General features: G+C 34.2%; 1 protein-coding gene across 7 annotated transcripts in view; it reads right to left on the minus strand.

Moving 5' to 3' along the window:
* The window catches only part of OMA1 (OMA1 zinc metallopeptidase), a 61,552-nt gene that overhangs the window by 41,095 nt on the left and 174 nt on the right, over positions 1-20,283 (minus strand). For 5 of the 7 annotated variants that reach the window (XM_039887417.1, XM_039887446.1, XM_039887455.1 and 2 more), the window contains exons 2-6: positions 10,527-11,045; positions 8,235-8,463; positions 5,562-5,735; positions 5,362-5,469; positions 2,596-2,724 (exon numbers count right to left, since the gene is read on the minus strand). In XM_039887417.1, the coding sequence (XP_039743351.1) occupies positions 2,596-2,724; positions 5,362-5,469; positions 5,562-5,735; positions 8,235-8,463; positions 10,527-11,026 (1,140 nt within the window). In that variant the 5' untranslated portion in view covers positions 11,027-11,045. Of the gene's footprint in view, positions 1-2,595; positions 2,725-5,361; positions 5,470-5,561; positions 5,736-8,234; positions 8,464-10,526; positions 11,046-16,056; positions 16,195-20,267 lie in introns of those variants that run through there. The other 2 variants (XM_039887426.1, XM_039887437.1) reach the window with 2 other exon arrangements.

The following is a 20,283-nucleotide window of genomic DNA, read 5'->3' on the forward strand; positions in this document are numbered from 1 at the left end:
TCAATAAAAAAATGCAAATAGATATTGTAACTTTAATTTTCCTGATTACTTATATTTATGTGAATGCTTTCCAGTTAAATTCTAATTTTCAGTAAGTACTAAAACTTTGCAGGAGATGGATCAATAGGCAGGACTTTTGAGAAAAGAGCTATTTAATTTATTGGAGAAGCAGTTTTTCAGAGGTGGCTACATGTCAGTGATGGCTAGAAATAATATAATCAATCTGATCCACAGTATGTGACCATTAGATATAACTTTCTTCCTCCTTGATCATGTCTGTTTTAGGTTGCTGAACTATATTACGTACTGTCTTCACTCTCTGTGACTCATCTATCTACAGGTGTCCCATCAAGTCTGTTGATAGTATAACTAATTAAAAACATTGCTTTAAAAGGAGACAAATTTGCGTTCAAATCCAAATGCTGACACTTTTTAAATATTAACCCTGGGCTAATTGTTTAACCCATCTAAGTCTGGTAGTTCCACATGTAAAATGGAGCACTAACAGTACAAGCCTCCTAGAGTTGCAGAGCGAATAAAATGAGCAAACAATAATAGGTCCTATTTATTGAATCCTTGCGTTGTGCCAGGTACTGTGCTAACTGCTCTAAATCAGTGGTTCTCAAAAGGATGTCACTGTGTCCTCCAGGAACACTGAAAATACCTGGAGATATTTTTGATTGTCTGAGGGAGCGGGATGGAGGTGGAGGACGGGAGAGTGCTACTAGCATCTGTTGGGTAGAGGCTAGATGTTTAGAGGCAGCTGGATGTTTAGAGGCTACTAAACATCCTGCAATGCACAGGACAACTCTCTACATAAAGAATTATCTAATCCAAAATGTCAACAGTGCTTACATTGAGAAATCCTGCTTCAAATGTATCATTCATTTCACAACAATGCTTTGAGTTAGCTACTCTAATTATCTCAATTTACAAATGAAGAAACTGAGATCTACATAAGTGAAGTAACCTGTCCAGATTCTATAGAATTTAGGTACAAAGGAGCCTAAATTCAAACACAAGTTCATCTGATCAGAGCATATATTCTTAACCCCTGCACATAATTAATCTATAGTGTTTATTCTAGTGTCTGATATATGGTAAACACTCAATAAATGTAAGCTACTATAATTATTACTAATAGCTCTCAAAATCCTGTCTGGCAGAATTCTATGAGGGCTGCTACATTATGCCCAAATCTTTAAGATTATAAAAATAGGACTCCCCAATGGTTAAGTGAGTGCCCCAACTTCTTTCTTCTCTTTTCTCTGACAAATAAATGTCAGCAGCTCCCCTCCTTAATGACTTCACTAACTGTATTCCTCTCTGTTCACCAATCCCAATGAGCAAGGCTTTCTAGAAAGGTATATTTTCCTTGTCATCAAAATGTTGGGGGGGTCTTGATTTAGGGAAACAGTTCAAACAGAAGTAATTCCTATTTTAGTTTCAGTTTAATATTAAAGAATTATTCTGAAGTAGCAGGACTCATCAAGTATTTTAAGAAACAGCTACAAGTCATTTTTTTTATGACTAAATATTCTGATTCCATTACAGAAAAAGCTATCTATTGACAGATGAAAAAAAAAAAACTACATTAACTCCTTTGACTTTCCCAGCACATCATGACAGAAATAAAATTCAAAATATGAGATCCTATAACCTAAGCAATAACCATTCCTTTTTCTTTTAAAGAACCTTTATTTCAATATAAATGAAGCCAAATGATGTGGTAACACTGAATAAAAGCCTTACTTATTCAATTTTGAAAGCAATTTGTCTCAAAGAATTTTACACATTAGATTTAAACAGCAACCAGATGGCACTCTTATGGGTGCTCCACAAATCATTAAATAAACAAATAACAGATTGTTCCTAAATAACCAAACCTCCCAGGACAAGAGGAAATATTTGGAAAAAAAGATGTAAAATAAAATAATTAATCATAGTTAACAAAGCAATTATCAAGATCTCAAGACCTACTTTCAGTACTCCAGTGTTTTGAACAAAAGGAAAGACTCAATAAATTTTGAAATGATTATCATTATACATAAGTACTAAAAACAAAAGTTAACATAACACCTAGGAAGACTGTCCTTTCAATATCTTTCAGGCAATGCTGGTTTAACTAGGAGTGAAGAGGTGAGGGTAGTAAAGCAGCTTCAGCCACCCCTGAGACCATAAAAGCTATCAGGTTTTAAGGTGCAAATATTTAGGGGAAGGGAGAGTCATCCAGTCAGTACACCATAGTCACAATGAAAGACAAAAGTAGCAAGTCTGAAGGTAAAATGACAGAAGAAAAGGGTCTGTTACTGGATTTCCTCTTTAAGACCCATAACTATACCCCACCCAAAAAAAATTATGTTAGCCAAAAGTTGCTAAGCCCTTCTAACCCATTTATCTCCATCATTTGAGAAATGTAGTATTTCCTAATTTGAATATTCATTAGTAAAAATGAGAAAACATAAGAAACTAAAAATTAGTACCTATATTTCATAATAATGTGTGAAAATATCTCTGGTATTTGTTGCTTTACGGTAATATTAAAATATCTTCACCACAGGCCATTACAAATTCAAGTTACTGTCTCAGACTTACCTCCTGAAATTTAGACTGTATCCACTGGCCCAGAAGTGCCAAACTATCTCGAGGAGAAATGGCCCAAATCATTGTGAGAAAAATCAGACCTAGGAGATCCAATAAATGAACTAGGCTGGCCTTTTCTGCCTGAGAGTAATCAAAATAATGAAAATTACATTTAATAAATTGAGACAGTATATGCTTACATTTTCGTTGTGTGTAATCACACTAAATAACTACTTGTGTTTAACTGACCTTCACCAACTAAGTCATTTGAGATGACTTTTACTTTATCCTTTCTCAGTCTGTTTGTCTCATCCTTTGCTTATATACTTACATTATATATTCATTCATTCATTAACACTTGATTCACTTACCATCACTTAGATACAATGACGAGTTCATTAATCTCTAGTTTCTTATATTAACAAGCATAATAATCTTGTGAAAAAGGTATAATTATCCTTATTTTATAGATAAAGAAACTAACATGGAAACAGGTTAAAAGAGTTGCCCGAATTCACACTACCTAACATGTGAAGCAGTTAAAGAACAATTCAGAAAAAAATTAGAAGTCTATTTTAAATAAAAATGTTTGGGCCTTCATGACCTAATATATGAAGTATGATTTATTTATGTGAGTTTGCAATTTTATTAAGCCTAGTTTTTCTCACCAGGAATTGGGTTCTATGAATTTTTGTATGTACTTAGAGCAATAATCAAAATAGATTTTGTTTAAAATAGTTGTTTTGAGTAATAGTAATATCTAAATATAAGTTTAATGCACTAGAGATTGTTCATTGTTCACCATTAAGGTTGATTATACATGTTAACGTAATGCTAGTACTAATAACATAGGAAGCATTACTTCAATGTATGAAACATGGCTGACAACTAAAAATAACCATCTAGAATACTGCTCTTTACAATATAACCTGCCCTCATGAAGAATTCTTTGCTTCATTATAAGAACTGTGGGTTATGAAAAACAATTATGAAATTATTTAAGCATAAAAGAGTAAAACCCAAATGATGAAGTCATTCTAGAAGAGATAAATCCTTGTTATTATTGAAGAATATAATTGTTATTATACAGCAAAATCTGTATTTGTGGAATAAAGAAAACAACATAAAAGACTCCATCAAATCGAAATAGAGACTCCTAAAAGAGTAAACAGTATTGATAATGTCTAAGAACTCTACCAAAGAAATTTAATAACTATTTTCTATTATTAAGGCTGCTATTTGCTTTTTATATCTCATCTAATTATTGTTCTTGCACTGAAAAGGATGACAATATGTTGAATGAGGCATCGAATGAAGTGCCAGAAAAACAAATGTACTTAAATATTAACACCTTTTAAATGCTAAAAATGGCCAAAATTGATTAATTTTGCAGTTACGAAGCTATTTCTTGAAAGATAAAATCTATTTTAACTGCTCAGATTTATTATTTTATATACTTGATTAAAGAAAATATTTTTAAAATTTTCCTATCTGTGCTACTGAAAAGCACGACTTTGGCCCACATCATCTTATTAATACTCTAAGAAATAGAATTTGAGATGACTTTTAGAGGAATTAATATGACATTATCATTTCAATTTAAATCAATGTTACTTGCATTTCTACATAGCATTTCACAAGCCTTTCACTATTTAATTTCATGTTTTCAATTAAAGAAAATATACCTCTAATTATGTGGAGAAAAGAGCCATGCATATATTTTTTTTAATTTTATTAAAGTTGACATACAATATTATATTAGTTTCAAGTGTACAACACAGTAACTCAACATTTATATATCTTAGATGTGATCACAGTAAGTCTAGTAACCATCTGTCACCGTGCAAAGTTATTACGATATTACTGACTATATTCTCTGTGCTGTACATCAATAGACAAATGGATTAAAAAAAAAAGCCATGCATGTTTTAATGAATAAAAATAAAAATAAACAAATATATTACTTTTATGGATGCACACCCGGTCAAACAGATGTGTATTCACAGGTGCATAAATCAATCTGAATTCTATTACCTATGAGAAAGTGCTGCCAACGACCAGGTAACTGTGGTAAAAGGAAGCAGCATTGAACTTGCAAACAAAAGACTTGGGCTGAAGTCCCAATTCTGCTACTTTGTCACATTAGTCATGTTACTGAGCCTTTTTAAACATCAGCTTCCTCACATATAACGTAGGGATATTAAATACATACCTCATAAGGATGTTATTAAACTTATGAATGAGAAAGTATCTATTAAAAGGGTCGATAAACTGTAAAATGGCAAGGTATCATTATTATTACCCTGCATTAATTATAGATGGCATATCGTTCTAGACATTTTCAAAGATGCTCCAAGCTATCCTCGGAAAATGAATTAAAAAAAAGCAAGAAAACTGATTTATGCACTTAAATAGTAGTATCATTTTCCTATAGTTAATTTTCTGACTAAATTACAAGTATGTTAATAATTATGGAAAGTTTAAAATCTAATTTGAAATAATTAGAGGTTAAGAATAATTACTTTTTAGCAAAAGAGACAGGTGATAAAAATATTAAGAGAAACACTAATTATTCAGTATCATGTACTAAAGACCACAAAACTCCCCAAATTAGCCAGTCATATTTTTTTCAGGTAAAAGAATAAGACAATTACTAAAAACTTAAATTCCATCATTAAAAAAAAGAAAGAAAACTGAAAAGTTCATCTCTTTAAAAGATTTAACTTGCTAACTGCAAAGCAGCAGTTCAACAGCTAAATATTCGTTTTAGGTACTTACAGCATGCCCAAGTATTGCATGTGCTATTTCATGGCCCAGAAGGAAGGAAAGTTGATGAGTATCAGTCACACTATTTAAAAGCCCAGTGAAAACAAACACATGTCCATTCTGCACCATAAAGAAAATAATGTAAGCAATTAGAACTCCATAAAAAACAAGGAGGTTAAAATTAACAATTAGGTTTGAGAATATTTACTTACTGGAAGCACAAAGGCATTTATATCTGGGGACTCAACCACATGAATAACCCAATTGATCTCAGAGATTTCTGGAATATCCTTATTGCATTCAATTAAATGATAAAACACTTTTTTAGTGGACAGGTATCGGGCATCTTTCTCAGTTAACATATAATCTTTAAATTCTTCCATACACTGAAAAATTAAAAAAGAAAATCAGTCTTTATTTTAAAAGAATTTTAGCTCTACAACATGTTTATACTGCTTCATGGAGAGTTATACAGCGACTTACTTTTGAACATTTTAATTTTTAATTATGTAAAAATTTGCATATATTAAACAATCAAATTTCTAAGATTTAAATTATTCATGCAAAGGTACTGTAGTTTCTCATAAATGGAATTAATTCTGAAAACTTAGATTTTTTTCATATAAATTGGTTCACGTAAAAATTTCTTTCATCTCTTCTATTAGCCTATAAACAAATAAAATGCTTAAACATTATTGCTACTTCCTTAAATATTTTAGAAAACAAAACATTGCCTAGGGAACATAAAGATTTCATATAAGAAAGTAAAAATACAAAAGAAAATTACTTTCATGACCCACTGAGTAGAAAAACACCCTATACTTCATAAGTTAAACTTCTAAAAAAAAAAAAAAAAAAAAACCATTTCATTAATGTTAAGTGTTTTAGTCACACAGACTGAAAGAAAATTACTGAAATTTTAGAACCATTAGGCATATTATTTTCTCTATATAATGCTGATTAAGACTAGCAACCACATAAAGACATTTTTCTAAAACTATATTCATGAGAGACTCTTTCAAGTGTACTAACAGGATGTTCTAAAAAAATTCTCTTAATTTCTATAAAATGTATAATTTCTTTCATATAAATCAATAAGTTTGTAAGTTTCTTCCTTGAGATGCATTAAAAATAGGTGATTTTTTTTTAGGATACAAATTTGTAATAGTCAATTAACATTTTTAAAAAGCACAAGTCACCAATGTAAACTGTCTGAAACAAACAAAACACTATTATATTAACCCTTCTACAATATATAAAAACAAGAAAGATTGTATGTATAATAGTCACCCCTTATCCGTGGGGGATATGTCCCAAGACCCGCTGTGGATGCCTGAAACCGCAGATAGTACCGAGCCCTATATATACTGTTTTTTTCCTATACATACATACTTATAGTAAAGTTTAATTTATAAATTAGGCACAGTAAGAGATTAATAATAATAAAATATAACAAAATATCGTATTAGTAACAAGTTATGTAAATGTGGTCTCTCAAAATATTTTATGTGCCATACTCATGCTTCTTGTGATTTGAGATGTTAAAAATGCCTACGTGATGAGATGAAGTACTCTTAGAAAGGCATGCAATTTAAAACTTATGAATTTTCCATTTAATATTTTTGGACCACAGTTGACAGCGGGTAACCGAAGTCATGGAAAGTGAACCTAATGATAAGAGAGAACTACCGTAATTGTGGTATTTTATAATAGCCCTAGAAGAACATGTGTTTGAATTTTCATATAGATCAGGTATTGCATTTGTGGGTTAAAAAATAAGAAAAAAAAGAAGCGTCTTAGTGATGTGAATGGTATATGTACTAATTTAACACCAGGCCTGTCTCAATCCTTCCAGAACACTTTTCTCAAACTTGCCTCTGCCAAGACTATATCCTAAGAAACATCTCAAATCTCTGTATAAATCTCCTAGAAAAGACTAGTCTTAAGAACAATCTTTTTAGTGACAAAGCACTGTTCTTTTTTTAATGGTAACTTTCCATTGACAAATTTGGAAGCTCAAGTGGAATAAAGAAATATAAAGATCTAACCATGCCAAAGCGGTCAAGTGAGGCTATGAGACTTCAACAAATGTCAATTGAGCATATACTATGTATGTGCTACGCCCTGGAGATAGAAAGATCTGTCCTCAAGGAGCTCACTGGTGGTACAAAATGTTTAACTGCCTGAGTTACACTCTCCAAGAAGTTAAGGCTTCTGAATTACAACTTTACTTTGCATTCAAAAAATATAATAAATTGCCAAAATTGATGTTACAAAAAAAAAAAAAAACAACTATCTTATTCTATTTTACTTTCAAGGTATAAAAATTCAGACTACAGATCTATTTATTCAAAAAATATATACTAAGAACTACTTTGTGCACTGTATTTTAGATTAAACTAACAAAACCCGACAGGGTCTCTGACCCCATGGAGCTTAGTCTAACAAGGGAGATAGATCAGCAAGTAAATAACTATTGTTACCCTTGTGATAGGTGCTTTGAAGGAAAAATACAGTATGCAAAGAGAAAATAAAAGTAAACTAACCCCAATATAGCTAAGCACTGGGAACAACTGCAAAGGAGCTGATCCAAAATTCAGTCAATATAAAGGATACCTGCCCTGAGCCTAATGTAGTCATCCTGCATAGGCTGGTTTGTATAATCAAGAAAGGCTTGCATGAAAAAGTGACATTTAAGCTAACATGGAGGAAAGCAATGTAGGTACTAGAAATACTAAGGATGAAAGGTCTGAGACCTTTGGAGAAAAATTACTAATTTCCTGTCAAAGACTAAAATTTTAAAAAAAGGTACATCTTTCATAGTTAAGAAATCTCCCTGCTTTAAGTATTAAGCAATCTGATTAAAAACAATTCTTCCTACTTACTGCTTCATATTCCAGTTCTGATAAAAGACTGAAATGTTCTTTTCCCAATAACAGTAGCTTGCTCCTTCCTGTGATTGGACTCACTTCCAAGTGGGTAAAATAAAACACCATGAAGAGCAACCCCAAACCACTCAAACTGAGGAATAACTTCCACTTATTCTTCTTTATACTTTCTTTAAATAGCTCCTTTTTGTTGGGAGGAAGTGCATGCCACCATTTCCTTATGCCCCTGGAGCAAAAAAAAAAAAAAAATTCAAAGTTCTGATAACAGGATCAGTATGTATCACCAAAACTCAATGCTTATGCTTGAATTTTATATCATCAAATACTTTAATTTTTTATGACATATCTCTCTGTATGGATTTTTTTTTCAATTTATAAAACTCTTAGATAAATGATAAAAAAGGGAATCAACTATATAGAGCTATAGTTAAAAAGTCTAACATTCATTTGAATTTTCTTCAGTTATTTTAAAGGTAAAAATTAAATGAGGAGCTATTTTACTACAACTACTACTGGTTAACATTTACTGATTGTTTACCACATGGAAAGTATTCTTTTAATCATTGTACATATGTCATCTCATTGAATCTTCATAATAACCCTGTTATAGAAGAGAAAATGGGACACAGAGAAATTAAGCAACTTGTCCAAGGTCACAGAGGTACATAAGGAAAACCAGGCAATGTGATGCCAGAGTCTGAGCACTTAACCACTTAAGAGGGGATGAATTACCTGAATAAACATTTGAGGGTTTATGATACAATAAATCTATACCTTTAACCAACTTTCTCCCTACTGCTCGTCAGACTTCCAACATAATCTACCAGTGCTTCAGCAAGGTACGACCTTGCCCCTGGACCTATCTCATGATTGATTTTAGAAATATTTTTCAGTAGCAGAAACCCCATCCCCTCCAAAACATGACAAAGGAGAGGTAATAAGAAGAGCATAGGCAAAGAAAATAAGAAAATGAGGATTTTACAAACAGCATCGCAGGAGCTACCAGACAACCCTCTCTGCTGCTTATTAGGGTCCAGAGACATTTTGATAACAAGCGGTGTTTTCAAGACTAGAACAAAAATTTTTTCTTGTGAGTTTATCTGTGAAATCACAACAAAAATTTTAAATATAAACATTCTCTTGACGAAATTTATTTTATAAAATAACTTCTCTATCTTAATTTTGATGTCTGCCACACTTAAAATGCCTCTAAAGTGTTTCAACCCAAAAACATTAAACCGACCTATGATGTATATTTCCTATTTAAAACTTTATATGACTTGTTACTATTTGTTTAAAATGTATGAAAACATACTTTTTTTAAAAATTAGGTGACTGACAATAACAATAAAAACGTTAAAAATAAATAATTTAAAAGGATGAAAAGGAGCTACTGGTCCAAGAATCTGAGCTGATTTGTGACACAGATTCTCTCATCCGGCAAACTCTACTCTTGGTCCCCTGAACAATTTAACTAGGCTTTGACTGTCAGACTTCCTGTTCATCTCTGCATTGTCTTTTAGCAAGAATTCTGCTAAGTCTGGTTAGCCACAATCCCCCATCCTCCATATCTGATCACCAACAAGGTTCCTCAGCCTTCACCAGCCCCTAGATGATACCTGATCAGCCTCATCTGCCTTTAACAAGAATCCTGTTTGGTCTGTTTAGGCAGCACCCCGCCTTACTCCCAATGTTCCCCTAATTTTCCATCCACCAATCCCTACCCTGCTCCTTGGCTATAAATTCCTACTTACCTATGTTGTACTCAGTACTGATTCTGGTTCTACACTGAAAAAATATTAATTATTATAAAGGACTTCCAGGAGCAAATAATAGGTTTGTTGAAAACAGAATAGAAAAATAAATATTAATGGTTTAAGAGTTAACTTGGCTAGGAGTCAGCTCATTTTTAAATAAGCAGAGTCATTCAATTTCATGATCTGTTGCTTCAAAATCCATATTTAGTTAAGGAATGTTTGTGAGTACTGTTCTTATATATGAGTTATAATCCACATTTCTGATTCTTTTGTCATCACACATACAAGGTCAATCTTTTAAAAAGTGTCTATGCAAGATACATAATTTTTTAAAGATTCTATTTCTGTAAGTTAACATGCAGTAAATTATTTCAAGATTATTAAATCATACATAACAAAACTGGGCAAACAAACTGTTTAGAAACTTAATTTTGAGCTAAATACGGGAGGGAAATCTAACAAATTTTCTTTCAGAGTGTAGTTTTACAAATATCCTTTAATACAAAAGTACATTTTTAAAAAAACATTTTACCTGCCTATAATGATTGCAAGTAGTTTCTGCACTGGTTTAAGAATTATCAACAAGAGAGGAACAGGAGCAGCTTGAAACTGTGGAGAAGTGTGGAAAGTCCTGATGTTTCTTATGGGAAAACAGTTTTGAGGACCCAATAGTGAAAGAGTAGGAACTACTGCAATTTCTTTTAACAGTTGCTGTCTTGAAAAAGAGTCATTCCACGCAGTACATTTTCGGGTAATCATCCAAATTTCCTTAGTTTTGATACTCAAGAGGCATCCTGTTCTTTTGTTATTAAAAGTTCTACAGAAATGAAAGTTTCCAGGCAGAGAAGTCAATCTATCGCATTGATTTACTCCCAGGCCCCGATGCTTATTTACTACATGGTTAATTTGTACTTGATGATAGTTCAGTGAGTTTGCAGCTACTGTGTTACATTTTCTCCAGTTGGTCAGTAAATTAAATCGGAAGAAAATACGGTTTCTAGTAGCAGACTGCAATCCATAGATGAAGCTCATCTTTCTTTTGCTTGATTATCTGGAACACAAAAATTCAACTATAAGTATCTCTGGAAAATATTTACCAACCTGGGAATATAACACTTATGAAATAGGTATGTCAGTTAGTCTTACTTTAACACATCTCACACTAAATTACCTTGGATTTCTATTCACCATCCCATACAGTAATGCCTTTGAGCAATACAAACCAAAGACAGCATTACAAATGACAGCATTAGTAGATTTGAATATTACTCACTTTTTTCTTACTCTTCAACACGAACTTTATAAATTTGTTTTTTTTCTTTTCATTTTTTATTTTTATTTGGGGGAAGTTTATTTCTATTTTAACAGCTAAAATATTTGGAGAATAAGAAATAGATTACATAAAAATAGCAGTAAATTTTTATCAATTGGCGTTAACAGGGGAAAGAAGCATGTAATGAAATAGTAAAACCTAACTTATAAGATGTATTTTTTAAAATATGAATTTATTCCTTTCAGATATAACCCTGGCACTTCTGATTCGGGTCAAGATGTACTCCATGAGACCAGACTTATCCTCCCAACTAAAAAAACTAAAGAAACAGACAGAATAAGCAAAACAATGGTTTCAACACACTGGACATTAGGCAATGAAGGACAGTGATTCTGAGAGATGGGAAACAAGTAAGGTGAGCCACACAATACGCAGAGAGGGAAAACCTAGGTGCATCCCAACAGTCCCTCTAAACTGAAGAGGTGAGGCTGGCAGTTCAAGTAGGCCACAGAAGCTGTAGCTCACAGAGCAGAGTACACGAGCTGCACAGAGAATGAACTCCAGACATCTGCAGAGAAGCTCCCTCTTGTACCCAGCTGAGTCCTGATCAGGGTATACGTCTGAGAAAAGTCCCTGGAGTTGGGCAAGAACCACCTAAAAGAATAAGAGGAACAATATAATATGCAGAGCTCACACAAAGTAGAGTGCCTGTTCCATCCTTTGAAGTGGAAAACCTTATATCACGGGGCACTGGGTAAAGTACTCAGAAGGGTTTTGCCTCAATATTACAGAAAAATTGGTCCTAGACTAAAGGCTGCTCTGACCCTACCTAACAAAGATTAAAAGCAACAAAACTCAAAAAGATCAAACTGTTTCTAAGTAACTTAACAACATACCAGAAAAAAAAAGCTCAAAAACATTTACAAGGATACAAAAATATCCAGCACTTAACAAGGTACAATTTATAATTTAAAAATTACCAGGCATGCAAGAAGCAGGATATGTGATCCATAAATAGGAGAAACCTCAATCAATAGAAACTAACTCCTAAATAATACAAATGACAGCATTAGTAGATTTGGATATTAAAGCACTTATTATAACTATATTCCATTTGTTTAAGAAGTTAAAGGAAATTTTTAGCATGTTGTACAGAGACATAGAATATTTTTAAAGGCCTACACTGAACTTCTAGACAAGAAAATTCTGTTAGATGAAAAATACAATGGATGAGACTAACAGCAGATTAGACATTGTAGAAATAAAGACTTGTAAAATTGACCTACCTATAGAAACCAACTCAAATGAAATGCAGAGAAACATGAAAAAGATGAAATATGAAAGACTGAAAAATATGCATAGAGCATCAGTGAGGTGTGGAATAACTTTAAGGGGCCTAATATATGTGTAACTGAGTCCTTGAAAAGGGAGGAAGGCTGCGAGACAAAAAAAATACTTGAAAAAATGGCCAAAATTTTTCAAATCTGATGAAAACTGTAAGCTCACAAATCCAAGAAATTTAACAAACCACACACATAATACAAAGGAAACAACTCCAAGGTATATCATAATCAAATTTCTTAAAACCAATGAAAGATAAAATCTTAAATTTGACATCTTAGATGAAATGGACACATTCCTTGTAAAATACAAACTATCAAAGCTCACTCAAGAAGAATTAGATAACGAAGAGTCCTATATCTATTTTTTAAATTGATCTTTTTTTTTGGTAATTAACATTTCCTAAAAGAAAGCCCCAAACCCAAATAGCTTCACTGGAGAATTTTACCAAACAGTTAAAGAAAAATTAATAATAATTTTATACAAACACTTACAGAAAATTAAAGAGTTTGCAACTCACTCTGTAAGACCAGTACTATCCTGATACCAAAGCCAGAAAAAAACATTACTAGAAGACTCTAGAGTAATAACTTTCATGAAAATTGATACAAAAATTCCTAACAATATTTTAGAAAAATCTAATTCAACAATACCTAAAAAGGACAATACATCATGACCAACTGAGGTTTGTCTCAGGAATGTAATGTTCATTAAACATAAACCAACCAACTCTCCCCATAGAGTACATACTCTGTGATTCCAGCCTATAATATAAACTGTAGACGATGCAAACTAATTTACAGTTACAGAGAGATAAATGATTGCCTAAGGATGGAGAGGTAAAGAGGGACAAGGGGAGGGAATACCAAGTTTGGGGGGTAATGAATATATTCTGTATCTTGACTGATGTTGGTTTCACAGGTTTACAGGTTAAGTCAAAACTTATACTATGCGGAATAAATATGCAGAATTTATTGTATATCAGTTATACACCAATTAAGATATTTTTTAAAAGATACTGAAAAGAGACAGTAAGAAAAGGTAATGTGTGAACTTTGATTAGATCCTAGATTGAAAAAAAAATGAGCTTTAGAAGACAACTGGGACAACTGGGGGAATTTGAATACGGATTTACTTTTAGGTTATTTTAGGTAATTATTGCTTATTTTCTTAGGTGACAATGATATTTTAGTTATATAAGTGGTTTTCTTATACCTGAAATACTTGAAATGTCTCTTCATGATAAATAAAACTTACTTTTAATTGTATAGCAAAGGTACAAATGTACACACGCACAAAGACAATGTCGATACAGTAAAATATGACTAATCATTGTATCTAATGATTATGTTCATTAATTTTTTTCAATTTTTCTATTTCAAAATCTTCATAAGTTGAATATGTAAATCTAACTCAATATAAGCTAATATATTACCTAGAAAGATGCTTCAGAACACCAGTTTTGATAAGTAGTATTATCTATATATCCAACTTAGTTTGAAAATAACTCAAAATTTTTTATGTAGTTTATATGTTCCGCCCACGCATTATGAACGTATAATGTGGGTAATGGGTGTGCTAAGTAAACGTTAACTCCACTTTGACCTTTTTTGAATTGCTACCAATTTTAAATCAGTAGAGTCTGGGATGACATATAATAGTTTGGCATTATTAATAATATACTTTCCAGGTTTCTTTTCAAAACAAGCTGAAAAGTAGTAAAATGATTTAAGCCTGGAAATCATTTCAAAATTAGTACTGAGTAGCTAGTAAGGTTCTTCATTAGCTAGGAGGCATGTGAGTTACGGATACAGCATAAAATTCAGTCCCTGCCCTCTTGGAGGTTGTAATATAATTGAGGAAAAAAATAATACACTTCCTCACTAAATGCTATAGACTGCATGGATTTTAAAAATAAGTAAATAAATAAGGATATCCATTAGTAGCAGAATAGACCAGGAAGGCAACTATTTTTTTATGCCTTTTGACATATGCAAAATAAAACAAAAAATAAATTTAAAGGAATTGTTTCAAACGGGAAAATGTACTTAAGGTTTAAATGTAAAATGTCTTCTACTAGAAGTCAAACTATAAAAACAACAGAAACCCACTTTCTTTCCTTTACTCTAGTAGATAAGCTTCAGAAACTTGCCTAGCCATACTTTTTTTCTCAACTGCATCCTACAACCTCAATTTAAGGGATAAGTCTAGACTGCCATGTTTGTCTCTAGTGATCCCTGCCACTGACCAGAGCTAGGAGCGGCTATCCAACACTGAAAAGATTTTTGATAAGACATTATCAGGCACAGGAATGTAAGGGCATGTATAAACTGGGAATGTAGCTAGTGCTATGGCAACACAAAGAACTGCAAATGAAAACCGAGAGTAGGCATCTTGCAAAAGTGGTTCTACAAAAAGGACAATGCAATTAATGTGTGGAAAGTGAGAAACCATAAAGCCAGAGAAAGAGGAGGGAGGGGGGAGAGGAAGAGTCACGCTTTCCTGGTTCCCAAGAGACCTTGTACTTCATACATTTAATTGAGCTTCATGAGCTTTTAGTTTTTTCCAAAAATAATTCTCTCTCTTCAAAGAGATTCTGTACCTTGCAAATAATTTTTTGCTGACTTAAGAGGTTACATGGTAAAAAATTTACATACTTGTTTCATATACAAGTTGTTAACATTTTAATATATACATGTTGTTAATTGGAACTGAGAGTTCCTTTTATATTTTGCAAAGCTAAATTCTCAATTCTCAGCACTAAGAACAAAAGCAATATTAAATGCAAATCAGACAACAAAATCCTACTCCCACAACTCACATACAAAGTCCTACATTCCAAATTACCACGCAGCCACTTAAAAGCTGACGATTTCTGTAATAAAAGATCTGCAATTTTAAAAAAATAACAAATGCTACTTGCAAAAATTCTGTATATCAGGGATGGCAAACAAATGTGCAAAGCAGCACTGCACAACAGAACTTTCTGCAATGATGGAAATGTTATGAGTTTCCTATATGGTAGCTCCTACATGTGGCTACTGAGCAACTAAATTTTTAATTAACTTAATTCTAATTAATTTAAGACTAAAAGGCGAGAGGAAAAAAAAAAGGGCATAGAGATGATAGAGGTTCTGTTCATCCCGCTGGCAACCAAATCAAAGTTGTGACAGAAAAAAGGAGCAACAGCAAGGAAAAATCGCCTGGGATCTAGAGGAACGAGCCATACAACTAAGGAGAGATCCAAGAAACCACTCTGCAACGGCAGAAGGTAGGACAGGGCGAGGACGCGGGGCTGCCTTGTCTCGAGCAGCTGAGACGGAGACTGCGACAGCAGCAGACGCCTCTTAAAGGGGCCCGTCAGTGAGCGGATTTTCGCAGTGACAGACTTGCTCACTCTGAGCACCAGTGCTGATTCAGCTGTGCACAGGGGGCACCAGGGACTTACAGGGAGACATCGTCAGAGTGAAGGCCGAGATGAGACTCGTTCTGTACAGGAGTGCCAGCGGTATCAATTGTTCCCTGTTGAGCCCTCCTCTCTCCCAGTGTGCAGACATAGCGCCGCCATAGCCGTGATGTCATCAAACTGGATAACAGAGGTCATTTCGCCCAGAGGATTCCCTGAAACCCACCTCCCCCAACTTGCAGCCCCACCCAAGCAACATCCAGGTATATCCTCAATGAGTCAGGTGCTCCTTACTGAGCAACACCTAGACTCACACTGGAGACAGCTGGCCTCGGTTTCTGGTGTGGCCTTCTGAGGCAACTATAAGCAAAGCATCTGTGGATTGCTTGCTGAATCTTAACAGGTGGCCCCAGAGGGGCAGAGGCTTGGGCTCAGTTTGGCCTGCAGCTGAATCCCTCTCAGGACTGTGCCACTGGACACCTACTTCACAAATCCACACTAATAAGACCAGGAGACTTACGAGCTTTGCTTCGTACAAAGAAATAGAAGCAGAAAGGCAGCCAAAATGGGAAGACAAAGAAGCAGAAACCATATGACAGAAAAGAACAGAGATCCAGATATAATGGAGTCAAGTAATCTAACAGGTGCAGAGTTCAAAACACTGGTTATAAAGATGCTCAATGAACTTTTGGGAAGTGTAAATTCAGTGAGAACTTCAACAAAGAGATTAAAAAACATAAAAATGGAAATGGAAATTATAAAAAGGAATCAGTCTGAAATGAAGAACACATTATCTGAGTATATTAAACAGAATAAACAAAAAGAATAAAGAAAACGATCAAATGCCCTATCTAGAGGATGAGAAAGCCAAAGACACTCAATCAGAATGGCAAGAGATGAGATGCCAAGAATAAAAATAATTTAAAGAGCATATGGGATACTATTAAGGGTCCAAATATCCGTCTGATCGGCATAACTGAAGGAAATCAAGATGTTGGACAGCTGTTTGAAGACACAATGATGGAAAACTTCCCTAACCTGGTGAAGGAAATGGACATAAAACCCCAGGAAGCTCATAGAATTCCAAAAATCAGAGATCCAAAGAGGCCCACACCAAGACACATCATAATTAAAATATCAAAGGTTAAATACAAAGAAAGAATATTAAAAGCAGCAAGAGAAAAACAGATAGTTACTCATAAAGGAACACCCATACGACTGGCAGCTGATTTCTCAAAAGAAACTATGCAGGACAGAAGCACTTGGCACAAAATATTTGACAGGATGAAGACCCAGGATCTACAACCAAGAATAATTTATCAAACAAAGCTATCATTTGAGTTGAAGAACAGATAAAGAGCTTCCCATACAAAAATAAGCTAAAGGATTTTATCACCACCAAGCCAGTATTACAGGAAATATTGGAGGGACTTAAGAAGAAAAAGCATGTATCAAAAACAGGAATAAAGAATGGTAACAACTACATTCCTATCAATAAGTACCTCAAATGGAAAAGAACTAAGTGCTCCAACCAAAAGATAGTGGATGAATGGAAAGGAAAACAAGACCCCTACATGTTGCCTATAAGAGACTCACTTCAGATTAAAAGACACACAGACTAAAATGAAGGAGATGGAAAAAGATACTGCTTTGATGGACTAGAAGGTATTTAAATCAGATAGAGAAAGATAAACACTATATGATTTCACTTATGTGCAGAATCTAAGGAATAAAATGAACAAACTAATCAAAAACAGACACAAATATAGTGAATAATTTGGTGACGGGGAGGGGGCTTTGGGGAGCTAGGAGAATGGGATAAAGGGTTAAATAAGTACAAATTAGTAGCTGATGGATGGTCACAGGGATGGGAGCACGGCATAGGGAATGCAATTAGCATTAATACGTTGGCTAGATGGAGGGTCAAGAGAGGGAGGGATCGTTTTATGAACTACATATATGTCTAATCAATGTACTGTATACTTGAAACTAATTAAAATAAATTTAATAATAAAAAGATGGCTATGTGTGACCAGTGATGACTATATTAGTGCAGATTTGTAGGATGCCAGCAGGTGAACATCAGCAAAGTCATACTATGTAAACATAGACTCATGCCCATCTAAAGGAGATGCAGCAAGTATAATGAAATTTGGGTGCAATGCTGCCAAATGTTTTGATATTCAGACTCCATGTGAAAGTTGTAAATTTTAAAATGTTGGCAACCAACTTTTAAAAAAATTATGTAACCACCATAACCAGACAAATCCAAACCCCATTCAGTTGTTGATCTCTGAATTGTTATTCATTCATTCACTAAATATTTAATGAGTGCCTACTACATGCCATACCACTTACCCTACTAGATGCTATAGAAACCACAGAAAACACACAAATACCTCTTGAACCGACTTGCAAAAACAGTAATACTAAAATATGCTAGCATATACAAATATGAACAAATCAAAAGGAATATACACCTAACTATTCAAAGTGGTTATTTTGGGTGGCAGGATGGTAGTTGAAAGGAATTTATTATTTCCATCTTGTATATTTCTATGCTGTTTAAATTTTTACAGGATGCATTATTACTTCTGTAAGCCCCAAAATTAACAAAGGCAACTATTTTTCGTAATTCCATGGGTTTCCACTGGCTTCAATAAACACCTTCATATGGTAGACCAGGCCTTCCATTATTTCTCCAGGATTCTTCTCTACCTCTTTCACCCATTCCTAAGCACTAGACCTACTGATTTACTTACACTTCTCAGAAAAAAAAAAAAAAAAGCTTTAATTTCTATGACTATGCACATCTATTTACATTGCTTAGCTCTGCTCATATGCCAAGCAAACTCCTGCCCATCTCCCATGAGCTATGTGAAATTTTTAAAAAAGTATTCTATTGACACAGAAGTATAATATCAAATGTATATAAGTAAAAAGCATTATCATTTATATCACTGACAATCAAGTGTCACAGAAATAGTGCCTGATATTTTGTAATCCTAGGTTTATCCTTGAGGGTAAAGAATGGGAGAAGAAATCTATTTATACATTTTCAAAGAGCCCATCACTAGACTACACAGAGCCTAAGAAAATCCCGGCTGAAACAACCACTTCAAAATACCGAAGGTCAACAAATATAGCTGGCAGACTTCTAGGATTACTAAATTAATGATGTGAGAAAATTAAACAATTTGGCTTGTTAGCCTCCAAGAACATTTCAGATCCTTAATTCTTTAAGTACCATCTCAAACTGAGCAAGTACAGCACTCACCAGCACGCACAGCTCAAGCTTAGAAGACAGTTTTAACAACTCTGCTGAAAATGACTATTTCTTCTCTAGTTTCTATGGAAACAGCTGTCAGATTGGCAAAAATAGAACATGTACTTTAAAATAATCATTCAAGCAAAATACACACACGATGGAAGGCTTTAAAAAGATGAATTGGAAGGCAACAGACTTGGTTCTTAAGTTTCCAAGTGTCAGACTGCACCCCTTCACCATGGCTGAGAACGACGGACATGAACCTAAATACTTTTAGTGAGGGTTACACGGCATTGGTCAGTCCCTGAATTCCAAATGAGGTATTTTCATCTTCCTGGACTAAAATGTCACTGAGGACCACATGGCACAATAAAACTGTTGCTCCATTTTACACAATAACGCGCAAGTGGCATTATTTAAATAGTATAAAAAGTGATTGTTGTAGACAAGCTAACTTAGAAATTAAAACTCCCTACAACTGTTTAGACAGAAAACTTTCTATTTTTCATTGCCAAGTTTAGGCAGAACTTTTATTTTCCCTACTTTAGGAGTGAGGAAGTAAAAGAGAGGGCCTGACTCTTGTGATGCCTTAAACAGCTAGAGGCGTTTTTCCACAGGAGGTGTCGATGTAAGGCACACAATGCTGCATTAATAAAAAAATACCATTTTTAACAAAGAGCCGCTAAAAGGAAGTAAAGGCAGAGAGGAGAGAGAGGATATCTTCCGGAATAAGCAACCACTTGCCAATCTGCAACTTGCCAAGGCAGTACCGTGGAGTCCCTGCATTTCACACCGAGAGGAAGGAGGGGGAAGAATGACGCTTTCTTACACATTCCTATTCTGCCCACCCCTCTCGCCCCGACTCCACACGCCCGGCTTTCCCCGTTCCCGCGCGGGCGTCCCTTCGTCCCTCCCCGCCCCCACCGCACCCCACCGCAGTCCTCCCCACCCAACCTCGCCGGTCCTCCAGGGTCCCGCTGCTCACCCCAGCGCCCCTCGAA

Source organism: Pteropus medius, unplaced genomic scaffold, assembly GCF_902729225.1.
Source record: "Pteropus medius unplaced genomic scaffold, Ma_sr-lr_union100, whole genome shotgun sequence".
In the NCBI taxonomy this organism is placed as follows: domain Eukaryota; kingdom Metazoa; phylum Chordata; class Mammalia; order Chiroptera; family Pteropodidae; genus Pteropus; species Pteropus medius.